This window comes from Atractosteus spatula, chromosome 5 (genome assembly GCF_055471065.1).
Source record: "Atractosteus spatula isolate fAtrSpa1 chromosome 5, fAtrSpa1.hap1, whole genome shotgun sequence".
NCBI classification, from domain to species: domain Eukaryota; kingdom Metazoa; phylum Chordata; class Actinopteri; order Semionotiformes; family Lepisosteidae; genus Atractosteus; species Atractosteus spatula.
Window position 1 is genome coordinate 18698097 of NC_142710.1, and position 19974 is coordinate 18718070.

The following is a 19974-nucleotide window of genomic DNA, read 5'->3' on the forward strand; positions in this document are numbered from 1 at the left end:
ATGCAAAGATATGTAACAGTACATCGTGATATTGACAAAAGTGATTCATTTCATAGGCCAGTTTTTCAGTAGGATCAGATTTGTCCCACCATTTTTTATGAATTTGAAACTTTCACTGCAGCAACATTTCTTCTTTTTGGCAAAGAAAATGACTAAATTTAGATGGCTTACAAGGACATAATGGATGATCATGAACCCAAGATGATTACCCCTCAAGGATTACTGGAGTGTTGGGTGTGAGATTAACAGCATGGGTGTACAACGTAACTGCATGTCAATAGAAACAGCCTGCAGATCTCGAAAGAAAAGTAAGCAACAGATGACTGGCCTCACCACGCTGGCATTCATTCGTGTCCTTGAGTGCAGTGGAATTTATTTGCCTTATTAGGAACATTGAAATTTTGATTATATGTAATTAGATAAGCAGCCATCAGATAAAGGCATGCATTAGTTCATCGATATCTATAAAAGTTGATGCAAGTTATTTTTGCCCTGTCCTTACAGGAAGCTTTTCCGAAGGACTCAAAACTCTGGTTGTGGACAGCAGATCACAGGCAGAAAGACTCCATGCCAGTGGCACAGAGAGGCTGACCCTGCAGGGCCAAATTCCCTCTTCTCCTACATGGGCTTTCCCTCTACTCAGAAACTGGAAGTTGCACAAATGAGTTCGGTGCCAAGCAGGTACATGTGGAAATTCAAGAGAGGAAGGTGTTGGTGGAGCCCCTCTCCCTCACTACACACACAAATCTCTTGGGCCTGATTGTCTGGCAGGTAACTTTCGGAGCTGAACGTCTGCTGCACAAAGCTCAGGCCTCCTGGTTTTCTTAGGCCCGTTCACTCTGAAGGTGAGGTGAAGACTTTTGAAGTGGTGGTGAACTGTGTCAGTTATCGTTGGGCAAGAGGCCATCCAGGTGGTCACTACAATATTTTAAGTAAATCCAGCTGTTCATTTTTTCCCCCCGGGGAAGGGGAGAAGTATTTAAGTCAACAGCAGTCTGCTAAGTATTGATAAAAATACTTCATGGTTATATATGGATATATATATCTATATTCATTCACAGAGACGTTTATGTGTTGAAGTAAAGGAAAAAAGTTTTTTTCAGGGCAGACATGCTGGTGTATTTGTGACGTGCGAGAGGTCTGCTCTTCATCCCACTGAAGAGGTGACTAACAAGCTGGCTTGTTAGGATCACTTCCAATGAACTTCTTTTATCGAGTACTGTAATGTAGATGTATTACATGTGATTTAGAGATAGCTTGTGGTTTGTGAACCAGTTCAATTATATTTTGCACTTTCTTTTTCTTTTCAAGGTAATTTGTGATGAAATAATGCTGTGGTACTGCATTACCCAACTGCATCATCAGTTGTTGCCTAAATGTTGTAAATGTTGATGTAGATACAAATTCTGCTGTGTGACTAACGCAACCTGAATTGTTCTCTTTGTGGTGACTTCATTTAAAACTGTCTTTTGTTTAGATTTCTTTCATTCATTTCAGTTTGACAGAATATGTTCAATAAATAGTAACTGATCTTTTAAGAGCTTCAGTAACAGGCAAGAAGAGGCTATTTTTCTTATCCTAATTTTGCTAGCTAGCTTCTTGATTTAAAAATCCCCAATTCCTTATTGAAGGATCCAATATTTCCTAGTTATCGCCAAATAAGTTCTGTTTTTAATGTTTTTTGTGAAGTTTTTAAGATTTTTTTTAGATGGCCATTTGGATATGAATTGCTACAGTAAACATAAAGAATGGCTATCTTAATACATTTAAAAATTGTATGAAGAACAAAATTTAATATGTATGAAAATTTCAATATGTACATGTCATGTTAAATATTGTATATGTGTGGAAATTTGTGAATGTATTCTGATTATTATGTGAATTATTTATACCATTTTAAAACCTTTTATTTTTTTATTGGTGGTATCTTACTCAGATCCTAGCCAAACACAAAAAAATCTATTGATAATTTTACTATTGTAGCTGCTTGTAGTAGGGCTCAAGTATTGAACAGAAAAACTGCACTAGTCCTGGGCTGGTTTTTGTCTTGAGATTATTTTCTTTGACCTTATTCATGCAAAGGGAAATATTTAATCTTTTAATAGGTTTAAGTTTTTGTCTGTCAGAGAACAGTTTTGCTTTTACACAACCACCATTCTGCTAGTGGTTTGTTATATAATTGACAACATAGGATAGAAACTTAGATTAATGTTCTCACAAGGGCATTGTTAGACTCTTTTGCAATAACCTTCATTGTGGAAGATAAAATATTTTGTTTGTTACTCTTTAATGGACCATAATACAGTCCAAAATATATTTTAAAGTTTGTTTAAGGGTTTTCCAAATGTCTTGTTTAACTTGAAGTGAGATTATTTTTAATAAGTACAGTAAGTACAGTACCCTTAACACATCATTACCTTAAGACATTTGTACTATTATAGAAGCCAACTAAGCATTGTGTCACAAAAGATGCACCATTACATACTCATAAGCCGTAAGTGGTAGATTGTACAAGCATCTTCATGAAACTACAGAACTTTGACCTCAGCAACAACCCAATGTTTTTACCTTTCAGCCTAATCACAAGTTCAGTGTTTTGTGTATTTAAATATAGATTTAACTTATTTCATGTTACAGCCCTGGTTGGCTGTATATGTATCGTGAGCTGTGTACATAGCATAAGTACTTATTTTTTAAAAGTTGGGTTTTGGTGTTACTATAGAAATGAACCTTATTTAAAAGAGTTGACTAATTTATTTGGCACGAGAACCTTTACACTTTTCTTTTCTTCAGATGTTATGTACAATGAGGTGCATTTACGTAAAGCTGAACGCTACTAGATCGTGGAAGATTGTCTATTTCAGTCAAATGTGTGTAATCCATAAGGTGATGTTTTACATACTGACCACCATACATTTCTTTAACAAGTGTAAATTTGTATTTCTGAACTATATTAACTATATGCCTACATTATTTAAACATTTTTTTGCAGTATGAGCACTATAATGTTACATAACATTTTTAGTTATCTTTTAGAGTCTTCAGCGAGTTTTTCTTTTGATGCCTTTTAATAATGTCTTTTACTTTTTACAAAGGCAAACATCTGAACTTCCTAAAACATTCTTGTGTTAGTAAAATATAACACATGAACAATCTTCTGACAAATTGCAAGGAGCTTTTTAGTTTTTGTTAATCCTATAAAAATTGATAAAAAGCATTTTTTTGTAATTTGGTACAACTACAGAAATTTTGTTACATTTTTTCTTCACCTGACCATACCAGTCTTCATGTACCACAAACATGTTGTATAGTGTATGTAAGTGAAAATTGTTTTAGAGACTGCTATATTTCTGCCAAATTGAAAAGTGCATATGTGTATTAGATTAAGTAATAAAAGACTTCATGATCGCCCTTGCCTTGAGATGTTTTGTGCTGCTGCAATATGTGGACTTCATCCAAGTCTTTGTCCATTTAAAATTCAATGCTCCTGTGTAGCACATGTACTGTATAAATGGCCAGGAATGCTATATACTGTACATGTGAACACAGAAGACTGACTAGTATACAACTCTTAGGTCTTTTTTGTTTTACATGAATGACATGTTACAGGTACTTGAATTTAATAATTAAGCAGATTTTGGAATCACAAAGATAAAGAAGACTGGGGTTAAAGTGAGCCTGACTTCAACAGTAAAATGGTTTCAGTAAAATTCATGGATCACCTCATTTTTATTTACCAGGTCTTAAATTTGCATAATGCAAGAATACTACAGATGTTTAAGACGGCACAGCATATATAATGGAATTTATTAACATGAAACAGAGAAAAATGTACATTTTTCATGCACTAAGTGGAGACTGATGTGCCACTGAAAAAAATTTCTCGGGCAACACACCCACCTCTTTACTAGCCAGTGAAGCTGCACAGACAGGATTGTATGTTATGCTCTGCCAGCCTCCCGCTAGCTGTACATTTCACAAGATCCATCAGGTCTTCTTACATGTGCTGCAAAGTCCATGACTGTGGAGGCAGACGGAGCTCCGAGAACTGTGTCAATCTGTTTATTTAACTCGGCATTCAGTACAGCCTCTCCAATCGTGAATCGATCCTTCAAAAAAAAGAAGAAAGCAGCCCAACGGGGCAGATCTTTAAGAAATCAAATATTAACATCAGTCACGCATTAAGGCTGCCAGAACTGCTAAAAAGGAGAAAAAGATGCTGAATGATAACAGATATCAGATGAAAACTAACCTTCTTTTTTGAAGACGGTTCTGCCACAGGAGGATTAAATGTCATTCCTTTCACACTGTAATTCTCAAAAAGATCAACAGCTGACCTAGACAAAGCATGAACAAAGACATTACTCAACTACTGTATATACATTCTTTTCAATCCAAAAACCCATTCATGTATAAATAATTAGAATGTGGTTACAGCTCAGTGAATTATAAGTTGAACTATCAACTTATTCCTACACTTTCACATCTAACGCACCACAAGTGCCACCTATTGATCATCTTTGGCCAATGAATCACAACAACGAAGTTCGCGGTACAGCGACCCAAGACGGGACCCTGTAACGTGTTATGGGGTTTTAACGCCCATTCTGAATGGCTACATCTGTAGGCAGACAGAAATGTCACTGCATGCTCGTTTAACAGCAGCACTGAAAAACAAAATGTCAAAAGGCTGAAATAAAATAATCGCACAGAGAGGATTTAATAAGGTCAGCACAACACTGTGGCGATACAGAGCCCTCGGTGAGAACAGGAATGGGAAATGTAGATAAAAGTCTCACCTTCGGCTCAGCTCCAAGTCCAGAGCCCGGGATCCTTCCATTGGAGCTCCAGCAGCGAGGTGAGCAGCAAACTTGCGCACAATGGGATGATAGTGTCTCTGGAAAACACAGGAGAAAGCAGTGAGGCAACGGAACAAAGCTGCCGCTCTGCTCCACATGGGTCCTCCTGCCAGGAGCCAGGCCAGGCCGTTGGGAGCGCTTACGAACAAACGCGAAAGAGTTTCCTCTACTCCTCTACAAGAGAAATGAAACAGAACAAAAGATAGGCCCATGTACCTAGCACATGCTTTTTAACTTTTAAGTGCTCTATATGTGTATGTGTACTCTAGATCTTCTTTCTCCCAATCTCCCCAAAAGAATATTCTTATGGATTCTTTTTTGAAAGAAAGTAGAGAAGGTGTCAATGTTTTTTTTTCCAGTTTTCAGTTCCAGTGGGAGGAGGGGTTCACTGAGTATACTGTATTTCTGAAATAAATCTCCCCTCTTGAGAAAGAACTACTGTTTATCTAGTTCTCCTCTTTCCTCTCCTCTGGGACATCGTACTGTGCACTCTTAAAACAAGAGTAATCCTGCATGGTTTCGACACCAATGAAGAGACGCTTAATTCCAAGGAAAAGGGCGAATTGAGGGCAAAAGAGTACTGAAGCATCACATTCAAAATGTTATTAGCAAAAGATACATCCATCCTTTGTTTCCCTCAGTATTATGTTTTTACTGAATAGCATGAAAGGTGTCACCCAAGTGGAGGCTGCACTTCAGCAGAGGGTGAAGCAGGTCCCTACCTATATGAAAAAATACTCCGAGATTCTCTGGAATGAGAATTTCTATATAAATGCAGTTAACTGATCAATGAGTTTCCATTTCACAGTGCTTTATTAACGCCTACCTGAAGTGTCTGCAGCTCCCACAGAGCTGTGTTCTGCGGGTTACAGTACTCGGGCTCATCCAGCTCCGGCAGATATATCCCACTGCCCTGCGACTCATTATCCAGAAGAATATCCGTCTTGGGGAATGTCTAAAGAAAGAAAAGGAAAAGAAACGGCAATCAAATCCACATTTCCAGTTCCAGTCTGGCATACTTCCTTCATATGGGCAATAATATCCACTGATGCAATTTAACAGTATTTTCTCATTTGTTTACAATTGCATTACTCTTATTTGCAGGAGCTAATGAATACAATCGAATATTACAATCAAATAGCATCTGCACACTCGGACGACAGCCTCAGAATGATGACTAATGAAAGGAAGTAAAGTTATTAATGTAAAAATGGTACTGTAATCAAGCATCTTCAGAAAGGAAATTCTGAGTACATCCTGAAATTAGTGTACAACTTACATGCATCAGAACCCGATCAGATGCCAAAATCCCAATGCTGGAATTGGGAAGCACATGCAGAGAGAGAGTGGTAAGCCGCTTAATGAAAGCCAGTGCTCTCTGAAGTGTAACTTGCTTCCTGCGCTTAGTCAGCATGATGTCCAGGCACTGGAGGACTATAACCATGTCATCATTTGACACACCTGAGGGATGGCAGGGACATTTATTAAAATATCACATAGTACATCTAGACAGAATAGATGACTGAGCAGATTCTGTTTGGACAATACAGAAACCTATCTAAAAGATGCTGAGCAACACATAAAGCACAATTATGCTCTTCAGCAGCTTCTGACTTCAATTTATGATTTATTACATTTGTACAGTGCATTTCCAGCCAAACAATTGCAAAGCTATTCATATATAGAAGGAAACCCACTTCATCTATTGTTGAAGCGCTTCTTCCCACTGGACGACACACAGCAGATGATTTGCACCCACACCCCCACAACACAGCAGGTCAAGAGAAGTGAGAAAATACTAAGAATTACGGGGGGAACTTTAGGGAGGTTGGAGTTTCCCTCAAGCCCAAAGGAGGCTTCAGCCTGGACACTGGCGTTGACACTCCTACTCTTAACAAGAAGTGTCACAGGATTTTAATGAACCACTAGCTAGGACCTCAACCTCAAGGTCAAGAACGACATCTCCTACTGCACAGTGTAGCCACCACAGTGGGGCTTGGATCTGGATGACTAGAACATCAGGGCATGTTTTAGAAATAATACAATTAAGAAACTATGTTGATGTTTTCTCCCAAGCAAACGAAATTTAAACTTCATTTTGACCTCAAATGAAACACTTCTTGATTTTGGTCTCACAACAACCAAACGGATGAGGTGCAACGAGATTCGTGACAGCTTGAAGAACAGTTTGCGACATGAAGAACCCTACCTGCATGCAGCTTAAGGACTGTTTTGTACAGGTGTGTGTAGAATTTCAATGGGTCAATATTCAGCACATCACCTGTTTAAACACAGGGAAAAAACTGCAATTATTGCTAAGAAACATTTTAAATATTCAGAAGAGAAGACAATGATTTCATGCATTACCTTGACCAGAAAGGACGTGAAAGGCGGTCTGAACACAATGGAGGCTCTCTCTGTAGCTAAGAACCTTGAAATCAAAACAAAAACGGGAAGGTTAAGGGATACAGGACAGTCCTATTGGTACATTAAAACTGTAATACCATCTCACCAATCAGTTCAGCAACACTGCAACAGTTCACTCACCCCTGATTCTATAAGGTTGTGTAGCACCATCAATAAATCATCAAAAAATTCCACATTTATTAGATGGGCAAACCTGTTAATTAAAAAAAAAGATTATTCTAGGAGAAAAACATAAGTGATTTATTAATTACATATATAATTTATTATACCTAATGTAGTTTGATTGCCTTCTCAGACACATGGCAAAAAGCATCAAAGACATCAAAACTGAGATATGATGTTTGTAACATTAAAGCAGACTAAAGACAAAATTAACTGCATTATGGCAAAACATTATTAATGTTTAGAACTGGTAATGGTAAATATGATTCAAACTGAAACCCTTAGCAGCATCTAGAGGCTCAAAGCTCTAAAAGAACAAGGCGATTACACTGTAGCACAATAAGACAGTTATAAAACAAAAAGCTCTTCTCAAAGTTACGCCTTACTTTGCAAGACCTTCCAAAACTGTAGGAAGCAGAACAGACTTCTGGGCTTTTTTCAGTATTCTGAAGTAAATCAGAAACACAATGTTCAGAGTCTCCGTGTGCTGGTGGAGAGAGAAAGAAAAATGTAAAAATACAACACCTGGTACTGCCTTGTTCAGACGCATAAGATCTGTGATTGGCCTGTGATCTGTTTGACAGTGACAATACAATTTATAGGACAGTGTTCATAGACTTAAAACTTCTTATGGTTTGTGATGCAGAACATGTTAAGTACTCAAACACTGTCCCACTGGCACCAATACCATACTGCAAGTGCTCATGTACCAGACCACTCATATTAGAAGACACTTCATATGTGTTCTCAAAACAACAAAGGATGCAGAAGGACAGTTAAGAGGGTTTAAACCCTAAACCCTCAATAAAAAAGAAAAAAGGTGTTCAAAGTTAGTCACAAATCATTATAGAGCTACAGCAAACTAAGTCTTACTGTTTTTTGTTTTCTCGAGTCGGTTTGGAACAAGCATGAGCGCTCACAATGAACACAACACTACCAGGGATCATCAAGAACCCACCAGTTTCATCTTTTTCTCTTTGCTTTCTGACGCCTCTGCTTCCAGAAGCTCCCTTTCTAGTTTCTCCTCAGCCTTCTTCCACTGCAAGAAGAAGAGCACAGCAGGCAAAGTCAGACTCGGGCAAAACCGAAGCGCACGATGTACAACCTGCTGCAGGGACAACACTGACCTTCCTCTGCATTCTGGACAGGTTTTTCCTCTTCTCTTTGAAAGTCATAAACTTTTTCTTGGGAGCGACATCTTCAGCATCCTTCATGACCTCCACCTCCTTTATTCTCAGGCAAAGAAGAGTCTTCAGCACCTGTCGTTGCAAGACAAATAAAAAAAAACTTTTCCCTTTTCATAAAATGACATAAAAAACACCAAGTGTCTTTAAAAGCCACATTTAATCTGAAGATCAAAGAAACAGGGCACAGTATCTAAATGCAATGCTTTTTGCACAAATAAACAGCACAGGGTTTTAATGGGAGAAGGTAATGCACTGTCCTAATTTAACAAACAGTCTGGGACATCTACATTATATACAGAATTATATAATGCAGCACACATGGCTTGGTGAATGCCCTCTAATAAATAAACTATAGCATTAACTGTGAGCTTGGAGACTGCGTCATAGTCAATGGACGAGGACCAGGGGGGATGCTGAACTCCGATAGCACTCCGATTATTTACCGTATTTTAAAAATCTCTGCTATTGGAAATACATTGACAGATATTAACAGTATTTGACAATACCCTGCACTTATTCCTAAGCCTTCCTTAGCAAGTGTTTAGACTGAGACTGCAACCTTTTAACATACAAAAACATATTTTACCATTTTTAGTACATAAAATACATATTTAGTACAAAAATGAATATTGATCAACAATCACGGCTTGGCACACTAGGTAAACACAAAACTGTTCTTGTATGCTAATTCTATTGCTAACAATTTTGTAAACTATAATTTTTAAGTTACACTTAAGGTAAAAATGCTAAATAATAAAGGAATTAAAGACAAACTTACCTCAGGTTTGACATCATAGTTTCTACTTTTAACAAGGCCAGAGATAACTTTAACCATCCCTAGGGAGGCCTGTCCTACTTTGTCTTGTTTTAACATCTTTTTCACTGCTTCACAGCACATTTCTGACACCTGTAGAAGGAAAAATAATATCAAGGATTATTCCAAATGGGAGAAAGATCTTCCCTTTCTCCTCTGGAGAAAGAGATACAGAAAAATATATTTTATCAAATAGCACTGAAAGATCCTTGAATCCTGGAACTGAAAAATATGGCTTCAAAACCCACTTATAACACTTTCAAATGGCACAAAGATAGTGGTCGGTCGGTGACAACTGCAGCATAATTAAGCAGTGACCCATAAGCCTAGCCCTGACTTAGTTCCAATGGTAGATATTATTGGGACTAATATAATGGTAATAATTATTTAATATCCTATTACAAAACTTGAACAGAATCTATGATTATAAAATTTGAAATATATACGTCTCATACAAAAGAGGATAAATGGCCTAATCTTGTGCATCCCTGAATCAAGTCTGGTGAAGGCGTGGTGCAGAAAAAATAGCAGGAAAATTGGTTCTAAGTTCTATTTGGGATTTGTTACAGCAAACCTTTTTTTCAAACTAATTTGTCTCCCCACACTTGTTTATTCCCCAAAATCATCTTAAAGATTATGTATACAGCTTATAGTGTCTTGCGTTTTAGCACATTCACCTTTCTAGAAGGGTCATTCATGAGCGGTACGATCATCACAATAATATTGTTGTGGAAGTTGAAATGAGGCAAAGCAGTCAGGAGCTCACACAGACATTTCAGTGCTACTTCTGCCAGACCACGGTAGGCCTTCAGGGAAACAGCATCACTCTTTTTCTTCTTCATCTGTTTCCAGTCTGAAGAGAAATTGCAACATTAATTCCACACTCTTGCATTGCCAGCAATTCCTAAAAGTTGCCTGGAAAAAGTAACTTCAGCCAAACAGCATACTTATTTAAACAGATTCAAGAAACCAGTATCTATAAAACCAAAAGCTCTTTCATTAAATGCAATCATAACATATCCTGTAAAAAAATCAACATTCCAGAGTGTCTGCTCTGACATCATTTTCATCATTTCATAAAATGTGTTCAATAAACCTGAATGATTATAAGAATTTAAGCAAAGCACAGAAATCATACATCGATGAACAATTAATATACACAAAAATGATTTCATTGGTTTCATTTTAACATTCAATCTTCTAAATGAACAACAGAAAATCAATACTGAATATAAATGATGGAGTTTAAGTACCTTTTACAGTCTGTTCCAAATTCTCAAGGTAGAATTTGTACTGACTGACTAAGCCCTGTTCAAACTCTCGCAGCTGCTGGGTTTCCTTTTTGACCTGATTAAGGAAAATAAAAATGACATATTAGACAGCACATTAATGTTTTTAGCTCAATGATTTTCAAAATTGTACAGACAAAAGGTTTGCAGAGGCCTTACAAGCATTTATTACACTGAAAGACAACATTTCCTTATTGGAATCTGTATCCACAGCGAGCATTTTCTACGGCTGGATAAAGGTAAGATTGATTAAATCAACAGGTAATTACCTTGGTCGCCTTTTCTGCTTCTGTCAGAGGACGGATTCTGTAGGACGGAACAATGTCCTTAAACACTTCCATCAGAGAGACCATCACAAGCTTTCGCACAGTCACAGCAACAAAAGGGTCTACTTCCATCAGCATTGAGCGCAGCTCTTTCACCTTTTTAATCTGCACAGGTAGAGAAGGTAAACGTGTTACAATATGTACATTAAAACAATAACAGGCTTGACCAGCATGTTGCAAAAGGGATAGGTCTTCTCTGGTATCCGTCCAAAGAAAAGGAACTCGGGCTTAAAAGTAATGTGCTTCGCTGAACAGAGAGGACTACAAAAAATGTATTCAAAATTTTTAAAGATACTGAGAATTTGGAATATAGTGGATTCCTTCAGCAACAACAGTGACAAAAGAACCTGAGGACAGAAGTCAGAACTAAGGGGAACAGGGATTGTGGCAGTCAAAAATAAACTATCCAGTGATGTTGTTGAAGGCAATAGTCTAGTAACCCTGCTGGAAACAGCTGAATGAGACCTTTGGAACAATTTCTTTCCAGTAACCAAACTATATGACTCCAATACCATTCTAGAAAAGTGCAAAGTGCAAAGTGGTGTAATGTTTTTGATTTGGGGCTCAACAACTACTTTTACTGCTTTTTTTTTGGAGGGAGGTTTCCGTCGATGCTTTCCATTACTGATTCATGCACAGTATTTAAATGAAATGCAATGCTCTAAAGATAATGAATTACACTTTTGTTTCAATCCTCTACAAAATAAGCATTAATACAGTATAGTTAAACACATATTTAATATAAAATGGTGCATTAAAATAAAGGAAAATCACTGTGCTTACAATGCTATTTAAAGTAATTCCAAGTTTATGCACAGAATGCTGCCTTATTACTTGATCAACAGAGCGATATATTTGCAAAGCATCCGGCAATATAAACCCAATCAATGATGAAAGAATTAACATACAGTGGCTTACACACATACCCGTGAGGAGAGGCTGGTTGTAAGCTATACACTAATTAGACCAGCTAATATCTTCAAGCAGAAAACACAATACAAAGGACCAGCATTTCATTCAGATTTCTGGAATGAATGTAACCCTTATTTTCTCACTGAGACAGAGGGAACACGGAAATATCTTCCAGAGCTTGTAACGCAGGTGGAAAACTGAAATAAGACGCTCAGCCTGCTCCCTCAAAGGATGGAAACCAACTTCTCTTCTTTGCCGTGAGCAAACTCACATTATTAACAGGCTCTGACAGAATGGCAGAGCCCAGCTCGGCGATGTGTGCCTTCCGCTCCTCCAGCCTCTGCCTGCGCTGGGACAGCATCTCCTGTCTGCTCAGGACGGGCAGCGGCTCCGGGACACTCACTTAGAGGAAACATTAACAGGCACGGGACAATTAGGTCATTCTCAGAAAACTGTGAAAGGGATATATTAAACTGAAACTGGGAAAATCGAAAGGGACATTAGGTGATCAGGGGATGAACAGGCAGAGCACACTGAAAATAAATGTGATGTCTATTATGTTCTCATAAGGAAGGCATGATGACAAAACCAGTTTCTAACAGCTGTCTGTGAGCAGCAGTGGTTGAGGTTCTGGACTAAAGAGTCACAAGTTCAAACCCCGAGCATGCAGTCACGTCAGACAGCTCCAGTAAAACAGGCCTTTGTTGTAGAAAGGGGCCTTTGGACCATCAGTGCCAGTGGATATCCGTTCTCAAGTGACTTACTTGATAAAACAAAGGAATATACAGTAAATAAAGCCAGAAAACAGGTGAGAGAGTGAAGCGCTGGGTGACAAGGTGCTCGACGCCATTCTACATTTTTACAATTACCTTCTTCAGCATTAGTGTCTTCCTCTTCTGCCTCCTCTTCCACTTTCTCCAACACTGAAGAAAACCAAAACGCGATTTCACATCACAATCTGAATCACATTTTTGATTTGCATGAGCTGAATTTTATGTAAAAAAAAAACTATTATTTTTCTAAACTTGTCCGATTGTGGTACTGAAAAGATTCAAAGCTGAAGGGTGGTCGGTCTCAGTGACCCCGAAAAGCAATCAGGTTTACTGTTCCAGCTGATCACTGGGCTGAATACATGGGAGGCGATAAAGCTGGCACCACACCTGGTTTCTCCATGCTCTGGGGGATAACACCCGTTTTGTCTTTGATTGGCAGGAGATGAATAACTTCCTTTTCCTCCTGTTTCTGCATCTTTCTCGGCATCTTCTCATAGTTCTCAACCACATTGTCCAGTTTGCGTTTCTTGCTGTGAACGGGTGCACTGCAGATTCACATTAAGGAAAACAAAAAAGAATGACTGGGATGTCTGCTCCATGTTCTTGACTAAGGAAAGCGGCTCTGTTTATGCATTGATAAACAGTACTGCTAAACAATAAACAATATCAGTACTGCTGCTAGAACACAGTTCTCCTAAAAAGGTTTTTATTGTTACCAAAAAGCCAGGCAACTAAAACAATTTACATAAAAAGGCTGTAATGTACTGAATTGAAATGCAAAAATTAACAGTGCACCTATTCTGGCCACTGTTACATTTGTCTCAGTTGTATCATAAGGAACAGATAAAAGGCAGCAGCATTAAAACTTAGCAGCCTGCGGCACAAGGTCTTGATAAGCCAGTAGGGGCCGTCCTTCTCAATCAAGCCTCTGTACGGCGACGGGGGGACCTGAGCTATAGGATGTGCCGGCCTTCAGAAGTGATGTCAAACCGAGGTTCCATCTACATGGTCATTAAAGATCCCATGACACCGTCGTTAAGAGTAGGCAAAATCCCACTCTAGCTTTGGAAGTCTGACCTCCTTAAAGATCCCCCTTAATTCACTTCGTGTAGCGATTCCTAACTCCTCCAGCTAGTCTGCTGTGAAGTAGGATGAAAAGTGACAGAAAGGTGGATGCTGCACTTCACTGGTTGATAAAGAGGTCCCCTGCAATCTGAAAAGCACTCCAGAACACTTCAGGTTGAAAACCCATAAATAAATACTGTACATTGACTTATTATGAAAACAAATTATCATAAACTGAAACACAAAAGATGACAAACCCCTGGCTCAAATACTTCCTTACAGGACTGGTGCTGAAATACCTCTAGGGAATTCTAAATTGAGCCAAAGGCTACAATGGTGCAGATGTTCATGGTTTTGCTTTGTAATGTGACTCAGACAGGACTCAAGCACTCTTACCAGGAGGAGAGGTCTCTTGTGAGGAAGGAGGCTTTCCGGGCCAAGGCCTTCATCTGCTCCAGGTCATCTTCCTCCATCATGTCCACCGGGAGGGTTTCCTCAAACTCCTCATCTTCCTCTTCCTCTGTTTAAGAGAGCCAGCATTGGTTTCTTTCAGGACACCTCACGGGACATTTGCGAAAGGCCACCAGGCTAAGGTGAAGTGTGGGCAAATACATCACATAAATCAATTCAATTCATTCTTGCAGCCCAGGCAATGCCATTACAGTATGCTGTTTAGCCAGATGACCCCTCTCTTTTGTCCCACCTTATACTGCAATACCATGTTTTAAGAGAGGGTCATGGTTTTGCCAAATAAAAGTGAGAAACAATTACTGGTGCACTAACTCCCCAGTACATAAAGTGTTTTGAAGTCAAGCAACGGGGAGAGAACTGTATCTCCATCCTTTTCAGGTTCTGCCAAGTCTCATCTGATATACACGTGTGACAAGCGGGTCTGCTCTGCTCTGATTCTATCACTATGCCCTGTTAACGCGCAGGCAAACCTGAGAATCGGAAAGCCACTGACGGAGCAGAGCTGTCCGGGTCAAGGGAATGGGCCACTCGTGGCTGAAATAAGCCCACCCGGTCGAACGACAGTAAGAAACGTCCCACACCTGGTCTTTTCTTGTACCGTTCCAGTGGGGCGGGGATTCGGCTAGACGCATCTTTCAGGGACTGTCGGAGCTTCTTCTGCTCCTTGCGGTACTTCTTCGCGCTGCTCTGCTGCTTGAACTGTCGGTTCTTCAGCTTGTTTTCAATCTTGAGGTTGCTGGTTTTCAGCAATTTGCGAAAACTTGGGGTTCTCTTCTTACTTCTCCTCTGCCGTGGACAGGTGGAAAGTCAATCAAGTTAGAACTAAGAACCAGTGTCCTAAATGTTTTTTTTTTTAACACACAGCTCACTTACAGTCTATTTATTAATTTTAGCATTAACAAGAATGAAGCCATCCGTCAGGACAAGTTTGAAAATAGAGAAATGACGCGTTGTTGCGAACAAAAACACTTGCAAACTAGCAAAAAAAATTCGAGACGTCAACAATTTGGCAGCAGGCAGTCAGGGACGAGCATATTCTGAACATTATTAAAATTGTGTTCATTAACATGTCGCGTTAAAAATCATAAAGCCAAAAATGCGATGTTGGGAGTTTTATTGCTTTATTTAGAATATTTCATCAAGTCTAAACTTAAACTACAATTACAAACTACCGATTACAAAGAAATTAACTTACCGGTCCCATCTTTAAAGTTAAAAGTCCGAACCAAATATTGTGTTGAACGACTTTCAGATATCTAAAAAAGACTATAATAATTTAACAGATCCTCTTATCACTAGTTTATAAAATAAAACCTCACAATACATTCTATTTGACAGAAACCATCACCTGAAAACTAAAACACATTTAAAGAAATTGATTTTTTTTCTCATATTAAATGAGAAAAACCACACGTGCGTTTCTTAACTCTACAGGAAGTAATGATGTTGTCAAACCACAGAAAGAAAAGTACGCCTCCTTTCTTTATGGTTTCTCACAGCGCCATCAACCGGTAAGGATGACTTTTATTTACGAGGCAATAGATGTATTGGAATTGAGTAGTACGAAATATTTCTTTGAGGTTTATGAATATGTATGTGCTCATACTTGCACGAATACATTCCCATCCATGTAACAGAAATCTGCGTGTGATTGATCCGTGGGAAAATTAAACAGCGATTACCTTAAACTCACAAGTATTGTAAATTATTTAGTTGATACATTGATTTTTCACAAACAGAAACAAGAAGTTCATAAGTAGGAAATCATATTTCTTAGCAACTGAAACAGAGATTCAATATATTCAGAGGAGTTTGTAAGAGTGGATCAAACATCCAATTCTTAATTTTCTGTTGGGAGGTGTTAATGTTCTATTAGGGAAAAACTAAAACAACCTTTAACTTCCAATGCTGGAAATTGAATTTATATCTGGACTCCAAAGGCTTAAGAAATTAAGTGCCGTTTATGCATTTCATGTTTTTCTGTGCGTGTTTGTGCTAAAAGTGAATAGGACGTTCATCGCAGCTGCATAAACAATCCCTCAGATGTAATCAGTCAATTACTGAGATGTGGAGAAACATCCTGAAATCACATACATGAGTTTGATAAAGAGAGCTGATATGTTTATTGTTTAGTAGGAAAAAGAAAACACTGCAACACATTTTGCTTCAGAGATTTATTTACACATGGGAAGTGTAACTAGTGGTTTTATAACAAGGCAAAAACCCATCTATTTACAATCAATTTTATATACAGTACCTGTGGTAAGTATGAAAAACTGTACATTAGAGAGCAGGAGTAGAAAAAGAAAAAATGCAGGCTTAATGTACGGCTATATAAATTAAAATAAAAATAAAAAGGAGGGATGCAAAGTTAGATAAAGCTTTAAATAAAAGAAAACAGCAACATAAAATCCCAACATAAAATCCTTATGTGTGGTCAAGTTAAATGAAGATACAATAACATGAATAAACAGATGACTATATAAAAACAGGTCATGCTTCGGCTAAGTGAGTGTTATGTTGCTTTTTTTACATATGACAAGATTTCAAAATCAAAATGTAACCTTTTTTAAAATTTACCACACTGAGCGTGTAAAAAGAACTCAGGGTGTTAATGCAAAAAGAGTTTATAGTTTTTTACATTTACCATCAAAGCTGTACTGTTGTAACCATTCTATTTGGAGACGGCAACCAAAGCGACTTGACCTTCTGTTCCAAACTCAGTGAAAAGTGATGCAGAAACTCGCACCCTGTAAATCACCGAGATTCCATGTGCCCGTTCGAGTTCTCTATTGCACTTCATAAAGATACACAGTTTCTGCAGAACAATTCCACGTGCACAGCTCACACCAGGGGAGAATATATATTCATGAAATCACATTCCAAGGATTCACCGGTAATCAGTACTGTCTTTCTTAGTCTTATCTAGGCTTACACTCCTAAGAACATGAATGTAAAATGGATAGCACCTTCAAGTACCTGGGAAGCTCAGCACAAGCAGTGTCAGAAACTTGCCATTTCATTTCCTTGCTCACCATAAATAGTGTTTATCATCAGGAATGTCCCTGAAATAACTGGTACTGTGGTTATAAGTGCAATGCAAGTAAAAAGACATTTTTTATGCTTCTCTTGCCTAGATCTTATAGATTTTTAATTCATTTCTATACAATTATTTTAACAAGTTAAAAAAGATATATTTTGTAGTGAAGATTTAATTGATTTGGTCCATAAATCTTGATTATTTTTTTGCTGGTTTGTGGATTGCTGGAGTATATTACACTTTGTGAAGTGATTTTCAGTTTTTTTTCAAAAACAAACCCACAGGAATTATATCTGTTGCCTGCACAACTTGAAATTCAGTTTATCTGTAAAGCACACTTTTGACAGCTGGGAACTGTTCTTGCATTTACTGTAGGCCTGCTTAGCATTGTAAGTTCCAAAGAATGTTTCCTCCTCACAGTTTTTATCTTCCACTGAGTCAGTAAGAAACTAACCCCCAGCAGACATTAATACTGGCTAAAGTTTTAGAGGTTTTCCTCAAGTATTGCTTCACAACCTTTTGGTGAAATTGACTAAGTAAGCTTTCATTGTCAACTCCGTTCTAGTCTTCTGTCGCAGTTGTTGTAAAGGAAATTTTAGAGGAGTATGCATTTTTAATTGTTTCATGTGTACCACAACAAAACCTTTTTAACTTTTTTGTGCTGGGCTGTTGTTCTTGTCCAGTTCCTTGCTGTCCTTCATCAATGCAGTAAAAACCTAATAAAGATAAGGATGATTTAAAAAAACGTTTTGAGGTTTGTTTCCAGTACTTTTTTTCTAGTAAAAAAAACAAATTTAAAGTTACATTCCCACATTTAGTTGATGATTGGGAAACCATTTTACTTTATATGCAATTGCGTTTGTATTCAGTGGAATTTTTTTTTTGGAGCTGTTAAAGACGTCCTCTAGGTGCTGCTCTTGATCCTTTCTAAGGTGAGTGGTTAAGCATTTATGGCACGTTTCACCCTATTTGAGTAGCACTAAGTTTGAACTACCCAATATTTAATTTTGGTAAACTGATCTAGGCCTATGATTAATCACAGTTTGTAAAGCCAGACGTTAATCTCCCATAACTATATATTTTTCAAATTGCCTTAGGACTTCATGCATACATAAAGTAGCAAAAAGTACAGTTTAAATAAAATTGAATCCCAATTGTTAGTATTAAAGTATTAAGTTTATTGATACCGTGTTGAATACTAAGTGTAAATTTTACTGATTTCTAACACTTAGATAATCGTCATATGCACAGAAAAGTCTTACTAATATTACTGTTTACGCAATGAATTAGCAATAGTGTGTCATATTTTTAACCCAAACAGAAAAAGAAAGAAGCTTGTGTTTATGATATACAGTACTGGGAGCAGCTGTAACTTACTTGAATCCATTTTTTATTACTGCTTAACATCTGGACAGCTGCAATGCAGCTGAAGAGCTTTTCAGAAGTCGTTTCCTCAGGAAGTCTGGTCAAGAACTGAGCTATGTGAATGAAATCCATCTGAAGGAGGATGTCTTCGTACAACTTGAGAATTCCCAGACCTGTTCGAAACAGAAACTCCTCTCCATCCCGGCAAAAGACATCCCAGACTCGACAGGCTAAATCCAGAGGCAAGGATTTGCTGTATAGTGTAAAAATCCTTGAAAATATACAGAAGAAAAAAAAACACAACAGACAACAGAAGAATTACTAAAAACTGATAAAGGCGTAATCACATTCCTTCAATTAATTCCTTGCATTAATATTGCACTATTGACCACAAGTATTCCCAAGTGCTTTATACACAGGATAAGGTCCACTGTATCTATTACTGAGGTGCAGTATCTTCTTGGGTGACTTGTGATAGACATAATGTACCTATAGCCCCAGTACACAGCAGAACAATTGAAGAAGAAAGTGGAAATCAGATTAGCTTCTGAGCTCTCACGAGATCAGGCTCCAAGATGTGAATGCTAGTTCGCCATTACTAGCAATCTTAAAAAGGCCTCAGACAAGTGATTGTCACTGAATTTCAAATGACAGCTACCTGACGTACTACGTTATTGTATCATTGGTATTTCACCATTCTTTGACACTATACTTACCAGTCAATAAGATAGAGATCAGGGGTAAGGTTGTAACTCTGAAAGTGAGCAAATAACCTGGGAAGATTTTCATCAAAGAACACTTCAAATGCAGCAAAGTATTTCAGCATCTGCAAAATTAAATAAGCAAAGTATTAAATGCAGCAAAGTATTTCAGCATCTGCAAAATTAAATAAGTGGATAGCACATTTAAATTAATTCTTTTTTATTTTAAAATGCAATATTCGCTACATTGTGTGTCATCTTTGTCCCACTTACATTACATGATTTTTGACAAGGTAATATTGCCTTCCAATGATTATTGAACAGTTCTACTTGAAATATTTTAAAAGTCAAATGGACTGCTAAAGATATATCATCATAGATGATTAGCAACAGGTGCTTGCCTTAAGTACAAATTTGCATCAAGTGGTATATCCTGATCAGAATGTCTTTTACCATCTCCAAAGAATACTGAATAACTGGTTGAAACACAACATTTTAAAATGTAATGATAATTAGAAATTATACACTTTTAGTCATTAATAGATAGCTGGGCTATTCTTTTATATACATACAAAAATATATA

At 37.7% G+C, this 19974-nt stretch overlaps 3 protein-coding genes across 4 annotated transcripts in view; 1 reads left to right on the forward strand and 2 right to left on the reverse strand.

Annotated features, from left to right (window-relative positions):
* Positions 1–3411, forward strand: part of plce1 (phospholipase C, epsilon 1) — a 100164-nt gene extending 96753 nt beyond the window's left edge. The window contains exon 34 of the mRNA XM_088916096.1: positions 505–3411. Coding sequence (XP_088772222.1) covers positions 505–665 — 161 coding nt within the window. The 3' untranslated portion in view covers positions 666–3411. The remainder of the gene's footprint in view (positions 1–504) is intronic.
* A 288-nt stretch (positions 3412–3699) lies between these two features.
* noc3l (NOC3-like DNA replication regulator) lies at positions 3700–15729 on the reverse strand. The gene is made up of 21 exons (XM_088916095.1): positions 15481–15729; positions 14867–15071; positions 14211–14334; positions 13137–13294; positions 12846–12899; positions 12248–12378; positions 11008–11169; positions 10703–10796; positions 10127–10302; positions 9414–9542; positions 8576–8707; positions 8407–8487; positions 7835–7935; positions 7407–7479; positions 7227–7290; positions 7069–7140; positions 6139–6320; positions 5686–5814; positions 4800–4897; positions 4253–4337; positions 3700–4109 (listed from the first exon to the last, which is right to left on the reverse strand). The coding sequence occupies exons 1-21, from the start codon at positions 15487–15489 to the stop codon at positions 3963–3965; spliced, it is 2406 nt and encodes an 801-aa protein (XP_088772221.1). The 5' UTR covers positions 15490–15729; the 3' UTR covers positions 3700–3962.
* A 715-nt stretch (positions 15730–16444) lies between these two features.
* Positions 16445–19974, reverse strand: part of tbc1d12b (TBC1 domain family, member 12b) — a 30027-nt gene continuing 26497 nt past the window's right edge. For both annotated transcript variants that reach the window (XM_088917015.1, XM_088917014.1), the window contains 3 exons: positions 19407–19516; positions 18703–18961; positions 16445–18041 (listed from right to left, as the gene is read on the reverse strand). In XM_088917015.1, the coding sequence (XP_088773141.1) occupies positions 17973–18041; positions 18703–18961; positions 19407–19516 (438 nt within the window). In that variant the 3' untranslated portion in view covers positions 16445–17972. The remainder of the gene's footprint in view (positions 18042–18702; positions 18962–19406; positions 19517–19974) is intronic.